This window comes from Pelodiscus sinensis, chromosome 1 (genome assembly GCF_052426305.1).
Source record: "Pelodiscus sinensis isolate ZL-2025 chromosome 1, ASM5242630v1, whole genome shotgun sequence".
NCBI classification, from domain to species: Eukaryota; Metazoa; Chordata; order Testudines; family Trionychidae; genus Pelodiscus; species Pelodiscus sinensis.
This window is the reverse complement of record NC_143052.1, coordinates 92,084,324-92,104,853: the sequence shown is the minus strand read 5'-3', so window position 1 is coordinate 92,104,853 and position 20,530 is coordinate 92,084,324. Positions and strand designations below refer to the sequence as shown.

At 39.8% G+C, this 20,530-nt stretch overlaps 1 protein-coding gene across 11 annotated transcripts in view; it reads left to right on the top strand.

The window, feature by feature from the left end:
• TNRC6B (trinucleotide repeat containing adaptor 6B) overlaps positions 1–15,454 on the top strand; it is a 260,830-nt gene extending 245,376 nt beyond the window's left edge. For all 11 annotated transcript variants that reach the window (XM_075912508.2, XM_075912457.2, XM_075912600.2 and 8 more), the window contains one exon: positions 1,578–15,454. In XM_075912508.2, the coding sequence (XP_075768623.2) occupies positions 1,578–1,965 (388 nt within the window). In that variant the 3' untranslated portion in view covers positions 1,966–15,454. The remainder of the gene's footprint in view (positions 1–1,577) is intronic.
• The last annotated feature ends 5,076 nt before the right edge of the window (positions 15,455–20,530 follow it).

Here is a 20,530-nt window from a genome sequence, read left to right as displayed (position 1 = left end):
AGACTGGGGAATGAGGCATGATTTCTGAATGAGACTGTGCTACTGCTTTAAAGTGATAGTGTCACAAGGATTTTACAATGGATGAGGTGGCCTATTGGGACTAATATGCAAGTGAATATTCAAATCTGGTTGTTTTTATGAAAATTAATATATTTGCTTCAAATGAGCAGTACTGTGCAAGATTTTGCAAAGTGGTCAGTCACATTTTCATCTGAAACCAAGTCCGTGTGAATACCAAATTTAAATCCCTTACCTTCCCTGCCCTTCTTTTTTTTTTTTTTAAAGGGTATTGGTGGAGTAGGGGGAAGTGCTTTGTGAAGGAAAGCTTGTTTCCTAGAGCAGGGTTTCTCAAACTGTTTTGTGGGGTGGACCACATTTTAGTCTCAAAGATCGCTTATCCTCTCATTCTCGGTTGTGTGTGTCACTGCCTCCCACTCATGATGGTGAAAGACTCTTGTGGTGGCCACAGCAGTTGCTTACATAAGAAAATAATGATAGGGATGTATTTAATGTGTTTTAATGAAGAGCTTTAGTAGCCAGAAATAAGGACTGAGAATGCAGCACTACGTGACCAGCCAGTCCCACTTGGGCCCCAACAAGTTCAACATGAGCCACAGTTTGAGTGTAGTAGATGAAAAGAAGTAAAAACAATTTAATCCAAATAATACTCACTTTTTTTAAAAGGATTTTTGAAAACTTTTTACAATTAAATTAAAAGGTCTTGATTTTTTTTCTTAAATTTTAGAATCTTTTCATTAAAATGTCTGAGGGAAACACTATACTTTCTGCATTTTTCCTCCTGCTGGTTTTTACCTACCTGTAATGATTCTTCAGTTCTGTTTCTTTCAAGTAATCTTTCCTCCTTGGGGGAACCACAGTGCAGAAAAATAGGGTCAGGAAAAGATAAAATAGACTCTGGTTTTAACTGAGGGGCATTTAAAATAGGCTCTCTGGGAGTCTGCAAATCCCAGAATTGGTTTCTTGTTTTCAGGGCTCTTCGGATTTGAAGAAAGAGTCTCACGTTAGTTTTCTTAAATTTGAATGTGATTTTTGGCTTGCTTTAGAAGTGCATGGAGTCTTGGGAGCAAAGAGTCCCTCCCATGCTTTTTCTTACCTTTCAGAAATGTTAAATCTAAGAAAAGACTGGAAATCCAGGAGAAGGAAAATTGCTTTCCTTTCATTCTAAAGTTCTTTGGTTTCAAACCTTTTCTTGAGCTTTTATGTTTTGGAAAAATATACACACTAAATCTATTCATGTGTTTCTGCACTGTTAGTTTTTTTGAGGATAATTATCTCTTCCACGTGCATGGTGCTGTTGATGTTTCTCTGTGGACTGGGTTTCTTACACAGCCATAAGAGCTGTACATTTATTTCCATTAAAAAAAAAAAAGATTGGGTTCTATAGAGTCTGATTAAACTGGTAAAATGGAGGTGGCTGCAGTCATCTCCCTTGCTTAGTTCTACCACTGATTTCCTTACTGGCCTGGGTAGTCTTTTGCCATTTTGAATACTGTGCATGTACCCTGGTTTTTAATATGATCTTTTTTCTTCTCATTCACCCTTCCCTTCGCCTCCAGGTGTGTGTTGGGAAACACTACCATCCTGGCTGAATTTGCCACAGATGAGGAGGTTAGTCGCTTTCTGGCACAAGCTCAGCCCCCTACACCTGCAGCAACCCCAAGTGCACCTGCAGCAGGCTGGCAATCCCTGGAGACAGGACAGAACCAGACAGATGCAGTTGGACCTCCGTTGAATCTTTTTGGTGGATCAGCAGGGCTTGGGCAGTGGAGCAGCAGTGGTGGCAGCAGCAGCGGAGGTGATCTTTCTGGCGCTTCATTGTGGGGGCCCCCAAACTATTCTTCAAGCTTGTGGGGGGTTCCAAGTGTAGAAGATCCCCACAGAATGGGCAGTCCTGCTCCCTTACTACCTGGAGACCTTCTGGGAGGAGGGTCGGATTCAATCTGAACTTAGAACTTTCAACTCTGACCTCGTGACCTTTTTTGGAACAGCAGCAGCACTAACTTGACCTTTTCGTTTTTTTTTCAACTTGCAATAAATACATTTTTAAAAGGAAAAAAGAAAACGGAGAGAGAAAAAAAGGTGGGTCATTGACAGACTGTCTGAGCACATAGTTGCCTCCCTTATATAACTTCAGTTTTTTTGTTTGGAATATGAATCCAAAAAGAGAACATATCACTCTTGAAATACTTGAATCATGAACGCCAACTTTAGAAAGACAATGTGAAGCAAGTACACATACCATTTAAATTTAAACACAAAAAATTAAAAAAATTAGTTTCTAGTTTTTCACTTTTTCATGTTATACGGAAGTTGTTGCTAAGAAACATATATACTGAAAAAATAGCTTTTTAACTTTGTTTGCACTGGGTGTGTTTCCGTCCTTAGGTCTACCGTGTTGGGTGGGGCTAGGGGTGGGGTTCAAAAGAATTGCAAGGGTGGGGGGAGGGGAAGACTTGACGGAGCCTCACTTTAAAAACAAAAAAAAAATTGAAAAAAAAAAACAAAAACAAAAAACCCCCAACACTTTGTGATTGGCTGGTTGATAAATACCAGTGTGTTCTGGCACATGTAACTGCCCATATGTGCTTATTTCTGGTAAGTTTGCATTTTCTCCCTCTCTCTCTTGCTGTCTCATAATGCTGCATTGCTGATGGGTCTGTGGGCTGTCTGTCTGTCTGAGTGTCTTGGTTCTGAAAACAAGACAAGAATGGGGGAGTCCCAGTGGCTGAATCAAAATTTTCTTGGGCTGGATTAAAATTTGTCAAGTCTTTGTTTTGTTTTTTAATTAATTTTAGTAGGGTGCTAATTCAAGTGTGCAGATCATATTGAATGTGGTTTGTTGCTTCTAAGCCCTTGTTCTGACCCTGTGGTAGAGCAAAACACTGCCATGTCTGAAGGATTTGTCGAGAAGAGGAGCCAGTGTTGTCTTTTGAGTAGCAGTGTATTTATTTATTTATGTCTGCATGTGGGGGTTTTGTGAGTAAACCCTAGAATGTTTGTTTTATAATGAAAGCCATTCTTTATTCTTCTGTGGAGGGTAAACCAGAAAATAGAAGACATCACATTTGTAAGTGGCTAAGACCAATGTTCTTATCTAGTTCCTTGCAGTCTACAGCACCTTTAAAAAAAAATTAGTCTCACCCCTCCCCCAATTGTATTTATGTATCCATGTCCATTCATGAAGTATTCATCAAAACCCTGAAATTCCAGCCCAACCAACATTATTCTCTTAATTGATTTACTGTTTATATTAAAACTGACAAAACTAAGTGGTGTCAGCAGTTTGCTGGCCTATCTGCCTCATCTCCTGAAAGCACATGCAGCTAACTCCTTTCTGCATCCCTCCTGAAGAGTGTTACCTGTGCCAGGGCTTGGTGTATTACCGCACCAGACCATCACTGACAGAAACGTTTACTTACGAATGTTCTTAAACCAGTGTGTACTTCAAATGTTTCCTTTTGTTTCTCTGTGTTGTGTTTTTTCCTGTGTATGTGGTTTTGCTTAGGCAGGTATATAACTAGCAAAAACTTTTTTTTAAAGTATTGCACCTTTTTTGTTTTTGTTTATATTCTTTCTGTACTGTTGCTTTTTAATTTCCATATTTAACGAAAGATGCGGGGGGGAGGGGATTTTTTGAGCATCAGTGTAGTAATACTCTTGGCAGAATGGGCATGACCTATAATCCACAGTGATAGCCATTGTCTGTGCTGGGAACAAAACTTACAACACTGCTTGTTGTGGAAAGAGCTGTAGTAAACTTGAAGGGACATCTTTTTACACAATGCAGGGGAGATTTTGTGGCTGCAGGGAGAAGAGGAAAGAGAGATGCCTGTACTCTTCTCAAAGTGCCACCACTAGTGTGATGGTGTCAAGCTCTGTGTTATACTATTTAACATAAAGTGCTGACATTCTGTACCAGCAAAAAACTACCCATTCCAGCAGTGAATGGGAGTGTACCTCTGTTGTCCTAATTAACTGTAGGAGGTGGGGAGGAAAGGGGAATCTTTGTTTTGCATATTCACTGAAGGATACAGTAGTGTCTAAGTGTAATGTATTTAATAACTCTTTAAGCATGGTGGGAGTGGAAAAGGCAAACTCAAAGTGTGTGTGTGTGTGTGTGTGTTTGTGAATGTGTACGGAGAGAGGTCATGGGAATTCTGTGGCTTTTTAATTGCCATATCTGTGTAAAACCAGTGTCACATGGAAGGCTGACTGAGGGGGATGCTGCATCTGCATATGCTTATAGATTCACATGCTAGGCATTATGTGAGGAAAAAGTGTGTGTGTGTGTGTGTGTGTGTGTGTAAGTATAAACTGGAGTCTGCAGCATAATATCTGGCTCTTTTTGAATATTCTTTTTTTTTTCATTTGTTATTTAATTTTTTTACTATGCCCTCTCCTCCATCCCACCATACACATTGAAACGAAATGTTTTTCTTCCATCTCCTATCAGGTAGGTTTGTTCCCTCCTCCCCCCAGGCAGAGTTGTATTGTCTCTGATAGCCTCAATATGAAGACCAGCCATGAGCAGAGATGCAGGACAGATAAAAAGCCCTGTGCCAGCAGTACTTTCCAGTCGAGCACCTATGATGGCCTGAGTAAGACAGTATACATTCTGTCATGTGACTTGCCCATGCTGGTTCACTGCTGTGTTCCCCACCCCTTCACTTCTCTCTCCCAAACTGCCCTAAGGTCCCTTTACCTGCACTTTGGGTTAGTTGAGTTCATTGCGATACTACGGTGAAAGCCGGGTGCTAGAACCCCTCTTGTTTACAAGACATAATGAGGGATCTGAAATATTTAAAAATGAAAAGCTAAAAATGTTCTTCCATCGTAAACTTAAAGAGAAAAAAATTAAAACTTACACACAAAAAAAGACCAAAAAGTGCACGCATGCATGCATGCATATATATTAGATGAAGACTAACTCTGGGAGCATTTAACAGTGTTTTTTTGTTTGTTTTAACCTTTTTTCCTGCTTTAAATTTGCAAGCTTTCTCAGGAATTCTAGGGTAGGAAGCCAGTTTTTGAAGATAGTGTATTAAACCTTATCTTATCCTAGATAGATGGCTGTTTCTTTCCTGTTGATAAACTTTTACAAGTTTCTGAATCTTCAAAAACTTTGAAAGATTTTACTTAAAAAAATTAAAAAAGCAGAAAAATCTTCAAATGTTACTGTTATAACTGGGGATCAAGCATTTTCAAGACTGTAACAATAATAATTATAACAAATTCAGTAGCAGCAACAGAAATTCATTGTAATCTTAAAAACCAAGTTGTTGGAGAAGAAAGGTTATTCTTTGTAGAGCTTTGTAAATCTGATGTGGGAGCATGTACGCGGGGAGAGAAATGTCTGAGTGGAAATACAATCACTTAGTTCTTTTGCAATGAAAATTAGACTGAAATATTCCTCCAAGCACCTTTTTTTAAAAAAAAATAAGACTGTAAATCTTAACCCGTACCTGTGGAATATCCTAGCAATTGAACAGTTTTATCTTGTCTCCTTTTTAATACAGAAAATGAGCAAGAGCGGGGAGAATATGAAAGTTTGTGGGATGTAATTTAGAGAACAAAAGTGATTATTTTAAGTTTCCATCTACCCCCTAATCAATGTTAATCCCCGTTATGGAGATTTGCTGCTTGCTTTTCTACATCTCTCATCCAGAAATGTACTTTTATTTTAGGGTGGGGTGGGTTTTTTTTAGGGAAGTATTTAAGCTCTTCTGCTGACCCCACTGGTGCCAGCTGTCAGGACTCCCAGCTTTGAGAGTGACATTTCTGATCTCTGTGTTGGGATGGATAAACTCCTACCTCCCACTAGTAGGGAAGAGGGGCCTAATCTGCCTGAAGTTAGGCTGAAACCACAAGCCATTTTAGTGCCTTTGTAATACACCCACACATTCTGCAAAAGGAGGCATATGTAGTCCACGCACTCAATGGAAATAAATGCACCTGCTGTGAAAACAGAAAATGAGCCTGCCAGAAAGGCATGACATGCAGTGAGTTACATAACAGACAATTTTTTTTTTATTTGAAAAATCAAATGCCAAGTTCCTCTCCTGTAACTTCAGAAGTGCTTGTTTTTGTGTTGCATTCTTCCTGCATGTGTGTGAATGCAAGTATGTTAAAAACAATACACCATGTTAATTTGGAAAATTGTGATATGACTGGCCAATGGAGAGGGATTCTTTTGTTTATTTTTATTTTTGTAAATTGAGGAGGTATTTATTTGTATGCTTTTCCAGAGGCAGTGCTTTATCAATTTGTAGTGTCTTAATAACAGAAAACAGTAGGACTTGTTGAAAAACAATGCAATGCCTTTGCTGCAGTCCCTTGGCAACAGCCATGGCTGACTACTAAGAGATTAGAGCACTGAATCTTTGTGTCATTTTATAAGAGCATCCTTCCCCTCTCCAAAAACACCCCAATTCCTGAAGTCTGTGTAGACTTTTTCTTAGGCACTTCTGTCTTGAATCGTCAATTGATAAGTTGCTTGAAAGAGCTTAATGCCTCCCATTTCCCAGTTTGAAAAAAAAAATAGTTGCTAGTTTCATTACTGTCCAAATTTATAGTGGAAAACATACAGATAATCACTGTGTCATCAGATTGGTTCTATAATGGATTTCCTGACCGTTATGAAAAATAAATTTGGAAGCCCATGCTAGCAGACAGCACTCTTCTATAGGCCAAATATGGCTTGTGTTTCTCAAACAAACAGTTCTATTGATGTCAGTGCATGAAAAAGACAAGCAAGATATGTTATGGGGTAGGTGTGTTGAGAGAACACATTTGTGACTGTCCTGGACAGGAAAAATATGCTAATTGCTGCCAGCATTGTTTTACATGAACATCATAAAAGAAAATCTAGGAAAAGTTTCTGAGGTGGAGAGGCCCACATCTTAGAATAGATTATGAACCTCTGCTTCTATTTCGGGTCAAATTTCAAGTCTTTCCTGTTAATCTCAAAAATACATCTTCAGCTACCCAAGATGTTCATGAAGAAACAAAGAATGCACTTTGTAGCTGTTCTGTTCTTGATTCTTACTTTTCATGGCCATATAATCTCAGCACCTACATGTCTCAATTATTATTCCTTTCTTCCTGATTTCCTGTCTCCTTTTATTAATCCTCAACTATTTAATTTGTTAATTACATTTTAGTGTTTTTATTTCTTTTTACATTTTATTTTCTATAAATCCTGCTTCAGTACCAACTGCTTTCCCCCTCTCCCAAATGTTGCTTGAATTGTCTGTAGGTTTACTCTCTGAATTAGATGGGTTTGATCTTTTCTGCCTCTCTCCCTGATGCCATAGTAACTTTTAATGAAGTGATAGTGAGCATTTCTGGCAAGAAAAACAAGAAACAAAATCAAAGAAAGTTTTAAAATCTAACACAATTCCAGTGGAAAGTAGATTAAATTTCTTGAACTAGATGCCCTTTGGGAAGCCTTTTAGTCCTTTCCAATAAGCCTGTGCTTTTTCTGGACACTTTCCCATGAATGCTGAGGAATCAAATGGTATGACCTTTTTCTTAGATTTTGGCTTCCTGGTGTTCAGATTAAACCAACTGAAGAATTTATATATTGAACGGAGATCTTACACCAAACATGCTTCACTCTGAAGTATAAACAAAATATTTTCAGTAGACTCCATTATTAGAGAACAATTTAACCTTTGTATTAAGTTGACCTATTTTTTTAATTCATCTTGAAGCTTTTAAAAAATTAGTACATTAGAAATCTAGATATTTCTACGTAATATTTTTTTTCATTGCAGGAATTTGAACCAGTAAAGGTTTCAGGTGTAATACTTTGTAAAGGCCAAGTTTTTATTAGTGTGTGCTCTTCTTCCTCATTAAATGCTGCCACATCTCTTCTGTTCATGCCTTGATTGTAGAATAATCATTTTCTGCTTCATCCCTCAGCTGCCTTTCCCTCTTCCTGGATCTGATTTTGACTCTTGCATGTGAATCTCCTGCTGACTTTAATGGGGGCCCAGTATGTACCTCTGAGATCCAAATTTGGCCCTCTGGACCAGATCTTGGAAACCATTGTAGGAGTAATCCTTACTCTCACAAGTTTGTGCCACTGATTTGAATGAGTAAGTGCAACTCATAGGAGTAAGGGCTATTAGTATAAGTCAGAGGTTGCAGGACAAGGATTTAATATTATAGCCGGGACACTATAGTGTACCAGTACAACCAGGAACACCTGCATGTCCATGCATATATTAAATTCACTGTAAACTGTGTGACTTCAACATCCAGGACTTCTCCAGTGTTCTGAGATGCACTTACAGTGCTTGGCACATAGTCTCTCAGGATATGAAGTCCTGATTGACTTAGGTGGAAGTTAGATTTTTTTTTTACTTGAGAAAAATTCCATTATAGCAGGGATGGATGTCTCCTTAACTGTAAATATGCAAAATAATAATGCAGTAAATAGTCCCAAAATGGAAAGTTTAAATGATGTATAAGAAACTTGCTGTCAGAAGAATTTAATTTTATCAAGACTGAGTTTTGTCTTGTAGTTAAAGCAGCATATGCAGAACCTGTAGCCTTTTTTAAAATTTTTCAAAAAAGAAAAAAAAAATCCCACTGTTAATGTTCATAACATTGAGAGTCCAGCATAGATGGGCCACCTGCTGCCTCTGGCATTTTAAGCATCATATTGATTATACCTACTCTGAACAGACTATAGATGACAAGATGCTGCCAACTCCAGAAGTCTGCCAACACTAAGGTTCCTTGTGTGGTTGTCCAGGTATTAATAATGAGAAACTTCTGCCGAATTTTTCTAGTGTATACAAAAGCTATGCCCATCTATCCTGGTGTTACAGCAGAGCTTAAAATACAAATAAACAGAGCTTAAATCCTTGCAGCTAACTGGAGTTTGTGGATAGGACTAAAGTGTGTTAGATAGGGGCTAACTTTTAAGGACTGTTCTAATAATGTTTGTCTCCTCTACATTCTGCAAAAATATCCACCATTGCATATACCAGCACAAATGAACTTGTATTACCAATAGTAGAGAAATGTTGGCAAAATTTCTCTAAAGTAGATAAGTAGGTAAGTTTAATCCTTTTAACATTGACTGGCCAGGCTCTAGTAGAACTCTGTCCACAATAAAATCCTCAATGCTGGTATTTAAAACTCAGTGGACCTCTTTGCAACATAGTTTGGTTTGTGATGCACATTGAACTTCAGCCATGTTCTGTAGTTGGCTAGAACTTTGGATGAGTTTTCGTCCCATTATGGAAAATGATTAAAATTCCACCGGTGCCACAGAAGTGTTCTAATGGTCTGCACATGTGTAGGGCTCTAAGCCTATTTTTAAACTGTGTTGTCAGGCCAGTGTAGATGTAACCTAATATAAGGCATGCAATAAAGCAACATTCACATGCTTCCACAGTTTGTGTGTTGCTTTTTATAAAGATATGCAGGAAAGTTTCTCTGAAAACCTCTCAGAACCCTAGGTTGTGAAAAGAGCATCTTGCAAACTAAGTGCCCTCCGCAAAGAGCCGTTTCCCACTGTGCATGCGGCAATCAGTAATGGGAACATCGAGCAGTGTTAAAAGCTTGTGAAATTTTAATTTTTTTCTTAACCAGAGTTGAAATAATTTTTACTTGACCCTAAAAACCATTCTTATAAACACAAAACAGTGCACTCGAGATAAAATGGTGGAAAGCTTTGTGCCAGGCTGTGTCTGAGTATTCTTTGTGGCACATTCTCTTGGCTATTTGGAGGGCAGAGGGAGAAGAGAGGAGATGGGAAGATTTTTCATGGACAAACAAGAGGCAGGGAGTGTTTAGCAAGAAGTGTTTCTTTTTAAACACTTAATGCCTCATCTTAGGTATTAAAGTACAAATCAGTGCATTCAAATAATAAAAATTGTCATTTTTTAACTTTTTAACCATGACAAATAAATGGAAGTTTCTCTCACATTGTAGATTAAAATAAGCTTAGATGAACATAGTTCTTTCTCAATACTAATGTTAATCAGCAGGAGCAGGTGGCAGAACTTTCTGGAAATAGCTATTTTAGTGACATGGTTGTGATATTAAGTGCTTTTCTTCCTTTTCCCTTCCCCTTCTAGAATCGGCTCACCCTTCTTATATAAGGTGTTGAATGTTTTGTGTTTCTAGTCGGGGGGGGGGGGGGGGGGAGGAGGAATAGAGTGAAAAGGGAGCCAAGGTAGAACAGCCTTACATTAGAGGGTAGCCTTACAACAGAGCTTTATAGTGGGGGTGTGCTGTATTCCAAAACATGTAAGCCAAAAATGGGGGAAAGCATTAATTTATGCAACAAGAAAAAAGGGGTCTTTGAAAACTTCTTTAATAAATATGTACCTTCTGAAGGTAAAAAGTGGGGTCTCACCAAGTGATATGTGATGTTTCTTGCTGGGTCAGTAGGGTTGAATTGGGGTATAAGCGCTTAACATTTTTCCCCTCTTTGTTGCTTTTACAAGCAGTAACTTAAATGTGGTATTTATGAATGTGCCTTTGTGAGTACAGTGACTAAGGAGACTACTTGGGCTGGAGTAGGGTGACAATGGTCAATTCATTCTTTCAAGAGGTCAAATAAAGATGCCATCCCATTGGTCCCTTTCAATGAGAATCATCTTTGAGCTAGTCTCTACACTGCACAGTAAGTAATCATAAGTGATTAAGAGGTTTGGGGATTGGAAAGAGACATGACATGATGCACAGAAGCTGTTGGTAGTTAGTCTGCCGTTGCAGGTTGAATTTATATTTGTATTATGTAGCTTCTCTTTTGTGTGTGTAGCTTGCTTTAATTTTTTGTAAGCACTGGAGAAGTGAAACTCAGTGATGTTTGAGACACATTTATGCATGTAGAGAAGAAATTTTGTAGCTTCTGCCATTTGTGGGTATAGGCACACTTGTATCCTTTCTTTCCATGTCCTAATGAGAGAAACAGGAAAATTATATTTTTTTCAACCCTTTAACTTCCAGCACATTAAACGTTGCCATTTAAATTAACAGGGTATTATAAGAATAAAAAAATTAGAAATGGTGAGGTAGAAGTGTTTAAAAAAGAAAAGAAAAAAGTCTGAAGTAATTTTTTTCTTCAAAGCTGTTTGTAGCTAAACATGGGAATCTGCAGTGTCTCCTTCCATTTGTTTTTCCCTATTATTCCACCTTTTCACCCCAAATCTGAGGTGTGCAAGAGCTGTTGTATTAGCCCCCTTCAGTCCTCACCCCAAAAAGAAACTCTTAGTGGGACCCTACAGCTCTATTCAGGAAGACAAAGGGAGGAGAGACATTGCAGCTTTCTTTGCTTCGCTCTCATTCCTCTCTAATGGCCTTGAAATGTATTATTATGCAAATGTGAATTTTGATACTGAACTTAAGAAGAGGTTTTTTTTTTCTTTTTAAAAAAAAGGTCCCATATGTGGTCAGCATTGCTTCTTTATTTTGTAAGTGAATTGTAAACTATGCATTCTGCTGGGAGGACATGGGGGAAGAAGAGGTAGCTCTGCTAGACTTTTCAGCAGTTTCTGTGTCCATGGTGCATACATGTTAGGTGTGGAGGGAAGGAGAGAGTGAGAGTGCTGACTTCCAAAGAGAAGGACTCCTCCTAAATTGGGGATTTTGTTAGCTTGACAGTTTAAGAATTCAATTAACATTTATTCCAAAATCTAACCCAAAATATTCTGCAGGATTGTGAATTCTAGCCATGCAGTGTTAACCAAGGGCCAATAGTGTGACATGAAACCCAGCTTTCCCTGGGAAACTATGTGACCACCTCCTGTGTTAGGGCCCCTTTCAAGCTCAGGAAACAGAGTGCCTCAGGCACTGTCTTTTGGGATGTATCTAGTCACTCTCCATTAAAATAGTCATTCTCTCAGGAGAATTGGAACAGAACCTTCCCTTACTCAAAAAGTGTATACATTAAACTTTTCCTAAAATAGCCACTATTGCTATCTGTAATGCAGCTCTTATGTGTGGTAGCACTATTAAAGATAGAGTACTCTATTTATCTTCTAGCCCTAAACAGGTGTAGGAGAACTTGGCAGTTAAAACACTAGCTACTGCCAAAGCCTTGTCTATAGTAGTACTACTAGTGGAGATGTAGCAGTGGTGGTGATAGTGAGAAAATTTTAGGGAACAAAGACTAGTGTAGAGAACACCATCCAAATAAAAGAAATTATCCTTGTGTACTGGAAAGTGGCTGCTGTCCCAATGGGTAAAAGAGGATTCACTTCTCACTCCCAAAATGCACATTTACCTAGAGCTCAGTGGGCTTCTTGGAGTGGTCTCTTTGTGGGGGAAAAAAATAAAAATCTAACTCTAACTGCCCTGTTCTTGTCTCAATAGGAGCCTTGTGTTGACTTGACTTTCCCTTACCCATGGTGAACCATGGTACCTGCATTACCCTTGGCATTATCTTAGATAACAGTATCATAACTGAGGGATTATCCTGCCTGTATTCAGTGTTTTTCATGCAGCAATTTTATTTTTTGTTGACGTTCACAGTACTGTAATGAGTAATAGACTTGATGATGACACTCTCCTCACATCTGTGCCTGCCTTACAGATGTGATCTTATCAGGGTTCCACTCTGTTGGATTGCCTTTTAAACATAAAAACATCCTGAAGTTTCAATTCTTCATCACAAAATACCTCATGGTACATTTCCTTTTAAACATTGCTTAAACCCTGTGTTCTCTTCCAGCTTTGGTGAGCTTATCTGCTTCTTGGATCTTCCCAAGCTCCTGAAACTCTGAGTTTCAGTTGTGGCCCTTATTTTTTCTCCTTAGCCTTGGGCAAGTCATTTAATTTCTGTGTTTCCATTTTTTTCATCTGTATATTGGGGATACTAATACTTACCTACCTCCCAGGGGTTTTGTGAGGATCAACTAGTTCTTGTCTATAAAGTGCATTGAAGATGAAAAGCACTATATAAGTATTATGAATTTAAACAGCCACATAACTCATTCTTAACATTGTTTGAGGTAGGAGGGGGGAATCTATAATACTTCTAAATTTACGACATCAAAAAAATCTAGACCTTAAATGACTTAGCTAAGCAGAAGTAAATGGAGAGCTTAAACCATCCTTACTGCTTGCTTTCTCCTTTCCCTCTATGTTGGTCTTCTCTCCTGCATTTTATATGCAGTAATACCTTTTTTGCAGTAGGTCACAAGCCCATTCTTTTTAAGCAGACATTGGAGCTGGTTGGATTGATGTACTTGCAACTTTCCTCCTCTTCCTTACCAAATCTCTAAATTGGATGCAATGTGTTATTTTTTTCTTTGACTTTAAACAAACATTGGCTAGTGAAGTGTCATCCCGCCATGGACGCATCTCTTCCTGTCTTCAGGAAGGGAGGAGTATCTTATAGATCTGATGGGGATTGTAAAATGAAGAGTCATGTTCCTAATGCTGCTCCAGGAATAGAGGACAGTGTAGCTCCCTGCTTCCTTCCCTGAATTAATTTATAAAAGTGTTGTTATATTGACACTTCAAATAAAGTGTCACCTTGTCCCTAATACAAGAAGCCATCATATACCAATAGTACATAGAAACAGAGGAAATGACATTCAGTAGTAGTAGATGCTGCTTTTTTATATGCCTTACAGCTCACCCAGAATCTCTGAGAGGGTGGTGGGGTAAGAGGTCTTTGTTGGGTAAATCCCACAGCTGTCAGGGAACCTCTGATACTTTCTCCCTCTCCAATCATGTTATGGTCAGTTTCTTCTCTCTTGGACAAGTGTCTCAGGGATGTGCATATGAGCCCATGCCTTTGGAATTTGGTCTTGGAAATCTAGAAATTTGGCTTCAATTCTGAATTTGAAGCCTTCCTTTCTGACACTTCACTGGCCCTTTCTGTCCATTGCAGTGCTCCCTGTGGCCTTAGGATTATCTCTCTACTGCTTCCATATGTCATTGCCTCCACCTCTGTCAGCATGCAATGAAATCTGTCTAGTGATTCCATAGAGAACAAAACCAAAATGATGCATGGGCAGCCCTAAAGCTTGTGCACAATTGCAATGTTCCTGAGGTGCAGAATATCTAACAGATGTGTTATTCTTTCCTTTCTATACAGAAAACAGAACAGACATTGCATAGTTCTGCTGATGGTAACTCTGCACTGTTTACTTTTTAATTAAATGTTATGTCTTTTCCCAAAAGAACCAAATACATACCAAAAGCAACCTTTTGGTGGGAGGGTGGCACAGGTGGTGAAGAAAGCAATGGTGGGGAGGAGTTCTGAACTATTTTAGTTTCCACTATTTGGATGGAAACATGAAATGCTGCTTTGAAATCCACAGACCTAAGGAGCTATGTTTACAAAGACAAATGCTTTCTACCTGATCAGGAAACTGGCTGATGGTGGGCATCAGAGGGTTAGTGAGGTTTTCCTCATTGCTAACAGTCAAGTCAGGTAATGGGGGAGGAAGTGTGTCTTGAGGAGGAGTGGAGGAAGAGGTTAATTTAATCTAGCCTTGTTTGTAAAATAGTTCCCCCTTCCTCTCTCCTTCCTTTAAAAAAAATAAGTGCAGAGTGGATAATCACTTATGTCTGAAACTGCTGGATTAGAAAAGGCAGCTTTCCTACTTTGCACATGAATGAGGTAACAGAAAGGTACAGCTGAAGCCCTCTTGCAGAAACACTGTCCCCCCTGAGCAGACATTGTAATAAATAAGAATAGTAGGTGCATGTATTGATGCTCTTTGAAAGTTACCTATGAGTGTTTTTTCTTATACTTGAAATAGCTTTCTTTAGTAAACTTTTAATTCTGATTTCTTCCTGCCCTCCCCCTAAATGGGCAGCAGAGAAAGCAGACACAGGACAAGGGAGAATAGAGAAGAGGTTAACACAACTACTTATGCCCAGGTTTCATCTTAATTCCTATCCATATACCCTGGTGTTTGATCTTGCTTTCTAGCCTAGTGGTTTTCCATGGACACAGAAACTCAGCACTTTAACAGGTGCTTTTGTATGGCAGGCTGCCCCCCTTCTCCTCCTCTTCTGTATTTTTATTTTACTTTTAGTATAGTGGTACTTAAAATCACTGGTTCACTTAAAAACAATAAAATGTTTAAACTCTACTAATGTACAAATAAGCTGAAATGTTGCATTTTATGTGTATTTTTGCCATAGCAGGTACTGTATTTCTCATGCTGGATTTAAAAAAAACAAAAGGGTGATGTTTTATTGGAGTGTGACAAATTAAGAGTAATAAGGAATTAAGTCGTCGTCATTTCATTGAAACTGAGAGATGGTGTAATACATAAGTTTTCTGAAGGTTTTTGGGCTTTTAAACAGCTTTTGTTTTTATTTTATTTTTATGTTTTTTAAAGATATGATTGTATTATGTGCAACTCAGTTGCTTACATTATAACTACAAAATATTTTTGGGTTCCTGGAAAAAGAGACTAATAAATGTGTTTGGCTGCTAAGCATTTAATACTGTAGTATCTTGTCAGTTTATTCTGTCAAATGGCCATTCTGTCTTAGGAGTGGGGGTAAACTGTAGAAATGATGTGCCTCTGCGTGACCAGACTAATGTAGGGTGTTTTCAGAGAAGCAGAACTACAGTTTCAGGTAGGATTTCCAAAATCTGAAAATGTAGGACTAAATCCTGTCCTTTCTTGTGCGCACAGATCCTCTGACACAGTGTGAAATGCAAACAACATTTGGCCTCTGCAGTAGAACAGGGCTACTCAACATCTGGCCCGCAGCCTGTTTGTTTGCGATCCACAGTGCGGTTTGGGTTTACTCAGGGCTAAACACGCAGTCTGCGGGTAGGATCCTTTGAACATGGCCCCCTCTGGGAACATGCTCCAAAAAGGTGTGGTGAGCAGTGAAAGACACAAGCGGACGGGCTGGCTGGAGCAGACGAGTACAGGATGTCACATTTCTAGCCTGGGTATTGTGGGAAGTGCTGGCTGCTTAGCCTTGTGGGCAGAGTCTGAGAGGTGCTGACTGGTTCACTCTGGCCATGTTTGGGTCCGGCACTGCGAATGGACAGCCCTGCCTCCAGCTCTGCCTCCATCCTGCAAGGAGTGATGGACTCTGGCGTGGGGAAGTCAGCCCTGCTGGGAATCCAGGACGGGGCTCCTAGGCACCTGTCCTTTTTTGTCTCGTGTCTGGCATGACCCACCAAGCTCCCGACTCGCCACAGAGTGGAGCGCTCTGGCTTGGAAACTTTTTCTGAGTAAAATCACTCCAAGAAACACACAACCTGAAGCTTCAAGCTAAACACCCAAAACACTGGTATACAATTTTCTCTTTAATAAGAAGCATTACAAATGGCAACAAAGAAGCGACGCTTATTGGATGAACACGGTTTTCAACCCTCTTTGGGAGATGGAATTTGCATATATATTTGCATGTATATGCAACCACACTTAAGTTGCGGCCCTCGGCACATATTGTGAGTATCATTGTGGCCTCTAGGGCTTCCAAAGTTGAGTAGCCCTGCAGTAGAACTTCAGAGTTATCCACACAAGTTATCCACACAAGTGACTGGTCATCCACACAAGTAATTTGGAACCAGAAGAACACAATCAGGCAACAGCAGACACACACAAACAGTATAGTAATTTACATTTAACATAATAAAAACAAAGGGAAATTTTAGAAATATTGACAAGCAAGCCTACTGAGCTTGTTTCATTTAAATTAAGATGATTAAAAGTAAAGTTTCAAAGCTGTATTAAGTCAATGTCTAGTCACAAACTTTTGGAAGAACCATAATGTTGTATTCAGTTACAAACAACCTCCATTCCTGCAGTATTCATAAATCTGAGGTTCCACTGTAGTTTGTTTTGGACATTAGCAATGTATTTTATAAAACAAACCCTATGAGATGGAATAGAAATTCTTTTTGAAGCTCAATTCCTCTTACTTGCTCTTTTGAAAGTGCTGCTGCATATTAGCTTTGAGAAGTGTGTCTTTGTACATTGCTCACTGTCACAATACAAAGGTACAATACATTACTCATGGGGAAATTCTGTGCCAAAAAAATTAAGTTCTGGACACAGTATTTAAAATTCTCCATGTTATCTATCAAGCAACAAAAATCATTGCCAGTTTCAATTATTTTGAAAATTTGTTTCAAAATACCCATCAACAACTATGTAATAAAACTCAACATTTCCCCCCCGCTCCCTCAGGAATAGAGTTAAAGCAGTGTTTTCCAAATGGTGTTCCGTGGAACCCTGGGGTTCCGCAAAGTGAAAATAAGGGTTCCGTGAAAATTCTATTACAATAACATTTTGTGATTTAAAAAAATATAATTTAAGCATTTATGAATTTTATTGAATTTTATTGAAAACAATTTATTTGTTTGCCCCAGTAAGTGTCCCTAATGCCAACTTAGCCAGAGAGTGGGGACAATGATGTCACTATTCAGCGCTGCGCACGCAGTCAATTAATGATGCAATCGTCTGTTATATACCATCATAAATCCTCCTACTCATGCTCAGGGAGCATGGATCACGTGGGTGACTGAATATGAATATACTAGCGCCGTGTCGGACAAAGTCAAAGCTTCAGCTGTCAAACCAGTTACTTGTATGGGAGCATGCAGGCAGTGCTCTCACAAATACTTTCCTTCAGTATAGTCACCGTGATTTCTTATATTTGTGACAGTTACATTTTTAAATACAAATTGACTGATAGATTAATCTACATATGACCTTGTTTAGCATTTGTTTATTATTATCCGTACTTATTTGTGGTCTACTGACAGAGGCAACAAGGGGGGAAGCAACTAATCGAGTGACTACTTGACTATCTGATAAGCTTATGCTTATCAGGTAGTTGACTAGTCACTTACATCCCTAGACAGGAACTAGCTTGTATTTTGCATTTACACATTGCCTGCTACAGTGGGGCCCAAATGTTAATTAAGCTTCAGGGTTGCTATCAAAATTACAAGTATTTAACAACATTGGTATGTCTGTCTTCCTGGCAACATACTGAGGGCTTATAAAAACACTTCATTGGATAGTCAGCTTCTGGATGTTGCATCTCCACATTATATCATAGACATTTGCTATTGCTCCAGAGCCTCTTCTTGTTCTAATGCAGTGTTTCTTAAACTTTTTAAGACCAAGGAACACCAAACAATGTTTTTTATGAGGAACACCAAGGATTTTTTTGTTGAGCAAAATAAAATAAAATAAAAACGGGAGGGCTGGGGGAAAATTATTGAGAAAAAAAAGTCACCTGCCCCTTTAAGGGTGGCCATTTTGAATCCTAAGGCACACAGACTGCCTTGCAGCACACGGGTGTGCTGTGCAACACAGTTTAAGAAACACTGTTCTAATGCCATAGCCACATCTGTTCTTACTAAAGACCTGTTGCCCAAAATCCTAAAACCCCCAGATGAGCAGTGTTCCCTCTAAACTACAAGGCAGCACAGCTTCAGAGGTGATTAATCAGCCCCACTCAGTCAGAGGTTCAGGGCTCTTGTGCATGGTGCTGACTGACTGGGTGAGGCTGATTACTCACCTGTGGAGCTGTGCCTCCACACAGCTTAGAGGGAACATGGCAGCTGAGTTCTCAGTCTATGCTTCCTACGACTGCAGTAAGTCACCAGGTCAGCCCCAGAACTTGCTGCTTCACATTGGTGTGATGCTGTGTTCAAGCATGATTTGTTTCATCTTACTATGCAGCCAGATGTTTCTAGATCCCCTCTGGACTGAATTGCCAATCTGCCTGGCTGGCATTTGGAGAGAGGAAGTTTAATTTACAGAAGTGGAAAATGCAATTGCCCTCACTTTGTTTCCTTTTACCACTGTAAAAAATATTCAAAATGTGCATTAACCCAATGTGGTGATAGCTGTAGACTGGTAGAAAAATTACTGTACTTAACTCCCACTATAAGTGATTTCATTTCTCAGTTGCCATTTAGAGCAAATTCAAATTCAAGCTGTGAATGAGCAACAGGGAATGTTTCACTTAATGATTTCCTGTTCTGTTCATTCCCTCTGGAGTCCCTGGCATTGAATACTATCGGGGGTTAGACAGACCTTCAGTCTGACCCAGTCTAACCTTTCTTATGTTCTGCCTTGGGTTGTAATGCTGTTTTAGAAATAAGAGCTGTTGTGATTGTTTGCCTTGAAGGCAAGGAGAGCAACCAATTGGAGTTGCTTTGTTGTGCAAGGGGCAAGTGAGAGCAGAGCATACTCTTTCCCCACCATCCGGTGCGCATGGGCACGTGGAAAGAGCAGACAGTCACTTTGAGCAGCCTGGGCCTGCAGCAAGCAGAGAGCCTCCCAGCCAGAGCCTACATCTGGCACCTAAATCCTTCCGGAGGTCACCACTCAAACCCCCTGCATCCCCCCTCCTTCATGTCACAACTCCCTCCCACACCCTGCACCCCCTCTTATACCCCAATCCCCTTCCATATCCTCTTTTCATGCCCCACACCCAAGCCCTGTGCCTCCCCCTACTCCAGGTCACAACTTCCTCCCAAGCCTTGCACCCTCTCTTAACACTTCTCCCCAGCCCAGAATCTTCCAGGACCCTGCATTCCAATCCCCTACCCCAGCTCACAACCACCTCCTGCCCCCGTTTCTGATCACCATTCTGTACCCAACCTCTGTCTCAGAGCCACATCTTCCCTCCACAGACTAGAGCAGTGCTTGGCTGCTTACCAAAATCTTGGTATGCACCCCCTCCCTCCTCATCAGAACATAAGGAGGAAGATTAACCACATTAATAGAAAAACTCTTTTCATCAATTTAGGAAGCATCTAGAGGGAGAGAAGTAAGAATGTCCATACTGGGTCAGACCAAAGGTCCATCCAACCCAGTACCCTGTCTGTTGACAGTGGCCAATGCCAGATGTCCTAGAGGGAGTGAACTGAACAGGTACTGATCAAGAGATTTCTCTCCTGCCATCCATCACCACCCTCTGACAAACAGAAGCTAGGGCTACCATTCCTTACCTATACTGGCTAATAGCCATTTATGGACTTAACCTCCATTAATTTATCTAGTTCTCTTTTAAACCTTGTTATAATCCTAACCTTCACACCCTCCTCAGGCAAGGAGTTCCACAGATTGACTATGTAGAGTGTGAAGAACAACATCCTTTTATTTGTTTTAAACCTGCTGCTCATTAGTTGCATATGGTGGCCCCTACTTCTTGTATTAGGGAAACAAGTACATAACTTTTCCTTATTCACTTTCTCCACACCACTCATTATTTTCTATACCTTTATCATATCAAATGTATACCTATCCCAGCTCTAGGCCTTAGGTACTTTAAGATTTATGAGATGCAGCTGTACTGGGTAAAATAGAGGTGGGGAAGAAGGGCTAGATTTGGCTCAGGAATTGGGGGCGGGGTACCCTTTAAACCCCCTGTGGAGGATGACAAAAAAGAAGGGAGAGGAGCTGGAAACTGGATTAACACCTCCCCTGTGTAGACGAGCCCTCGTGGCCACTGTCACTGGGCGGGGAGAAGAACGGCTGCTGGGAGTGGTCAAAGCCCAACAAGGAGGCTCCAGCTCTGGCAAGAGCTGGCT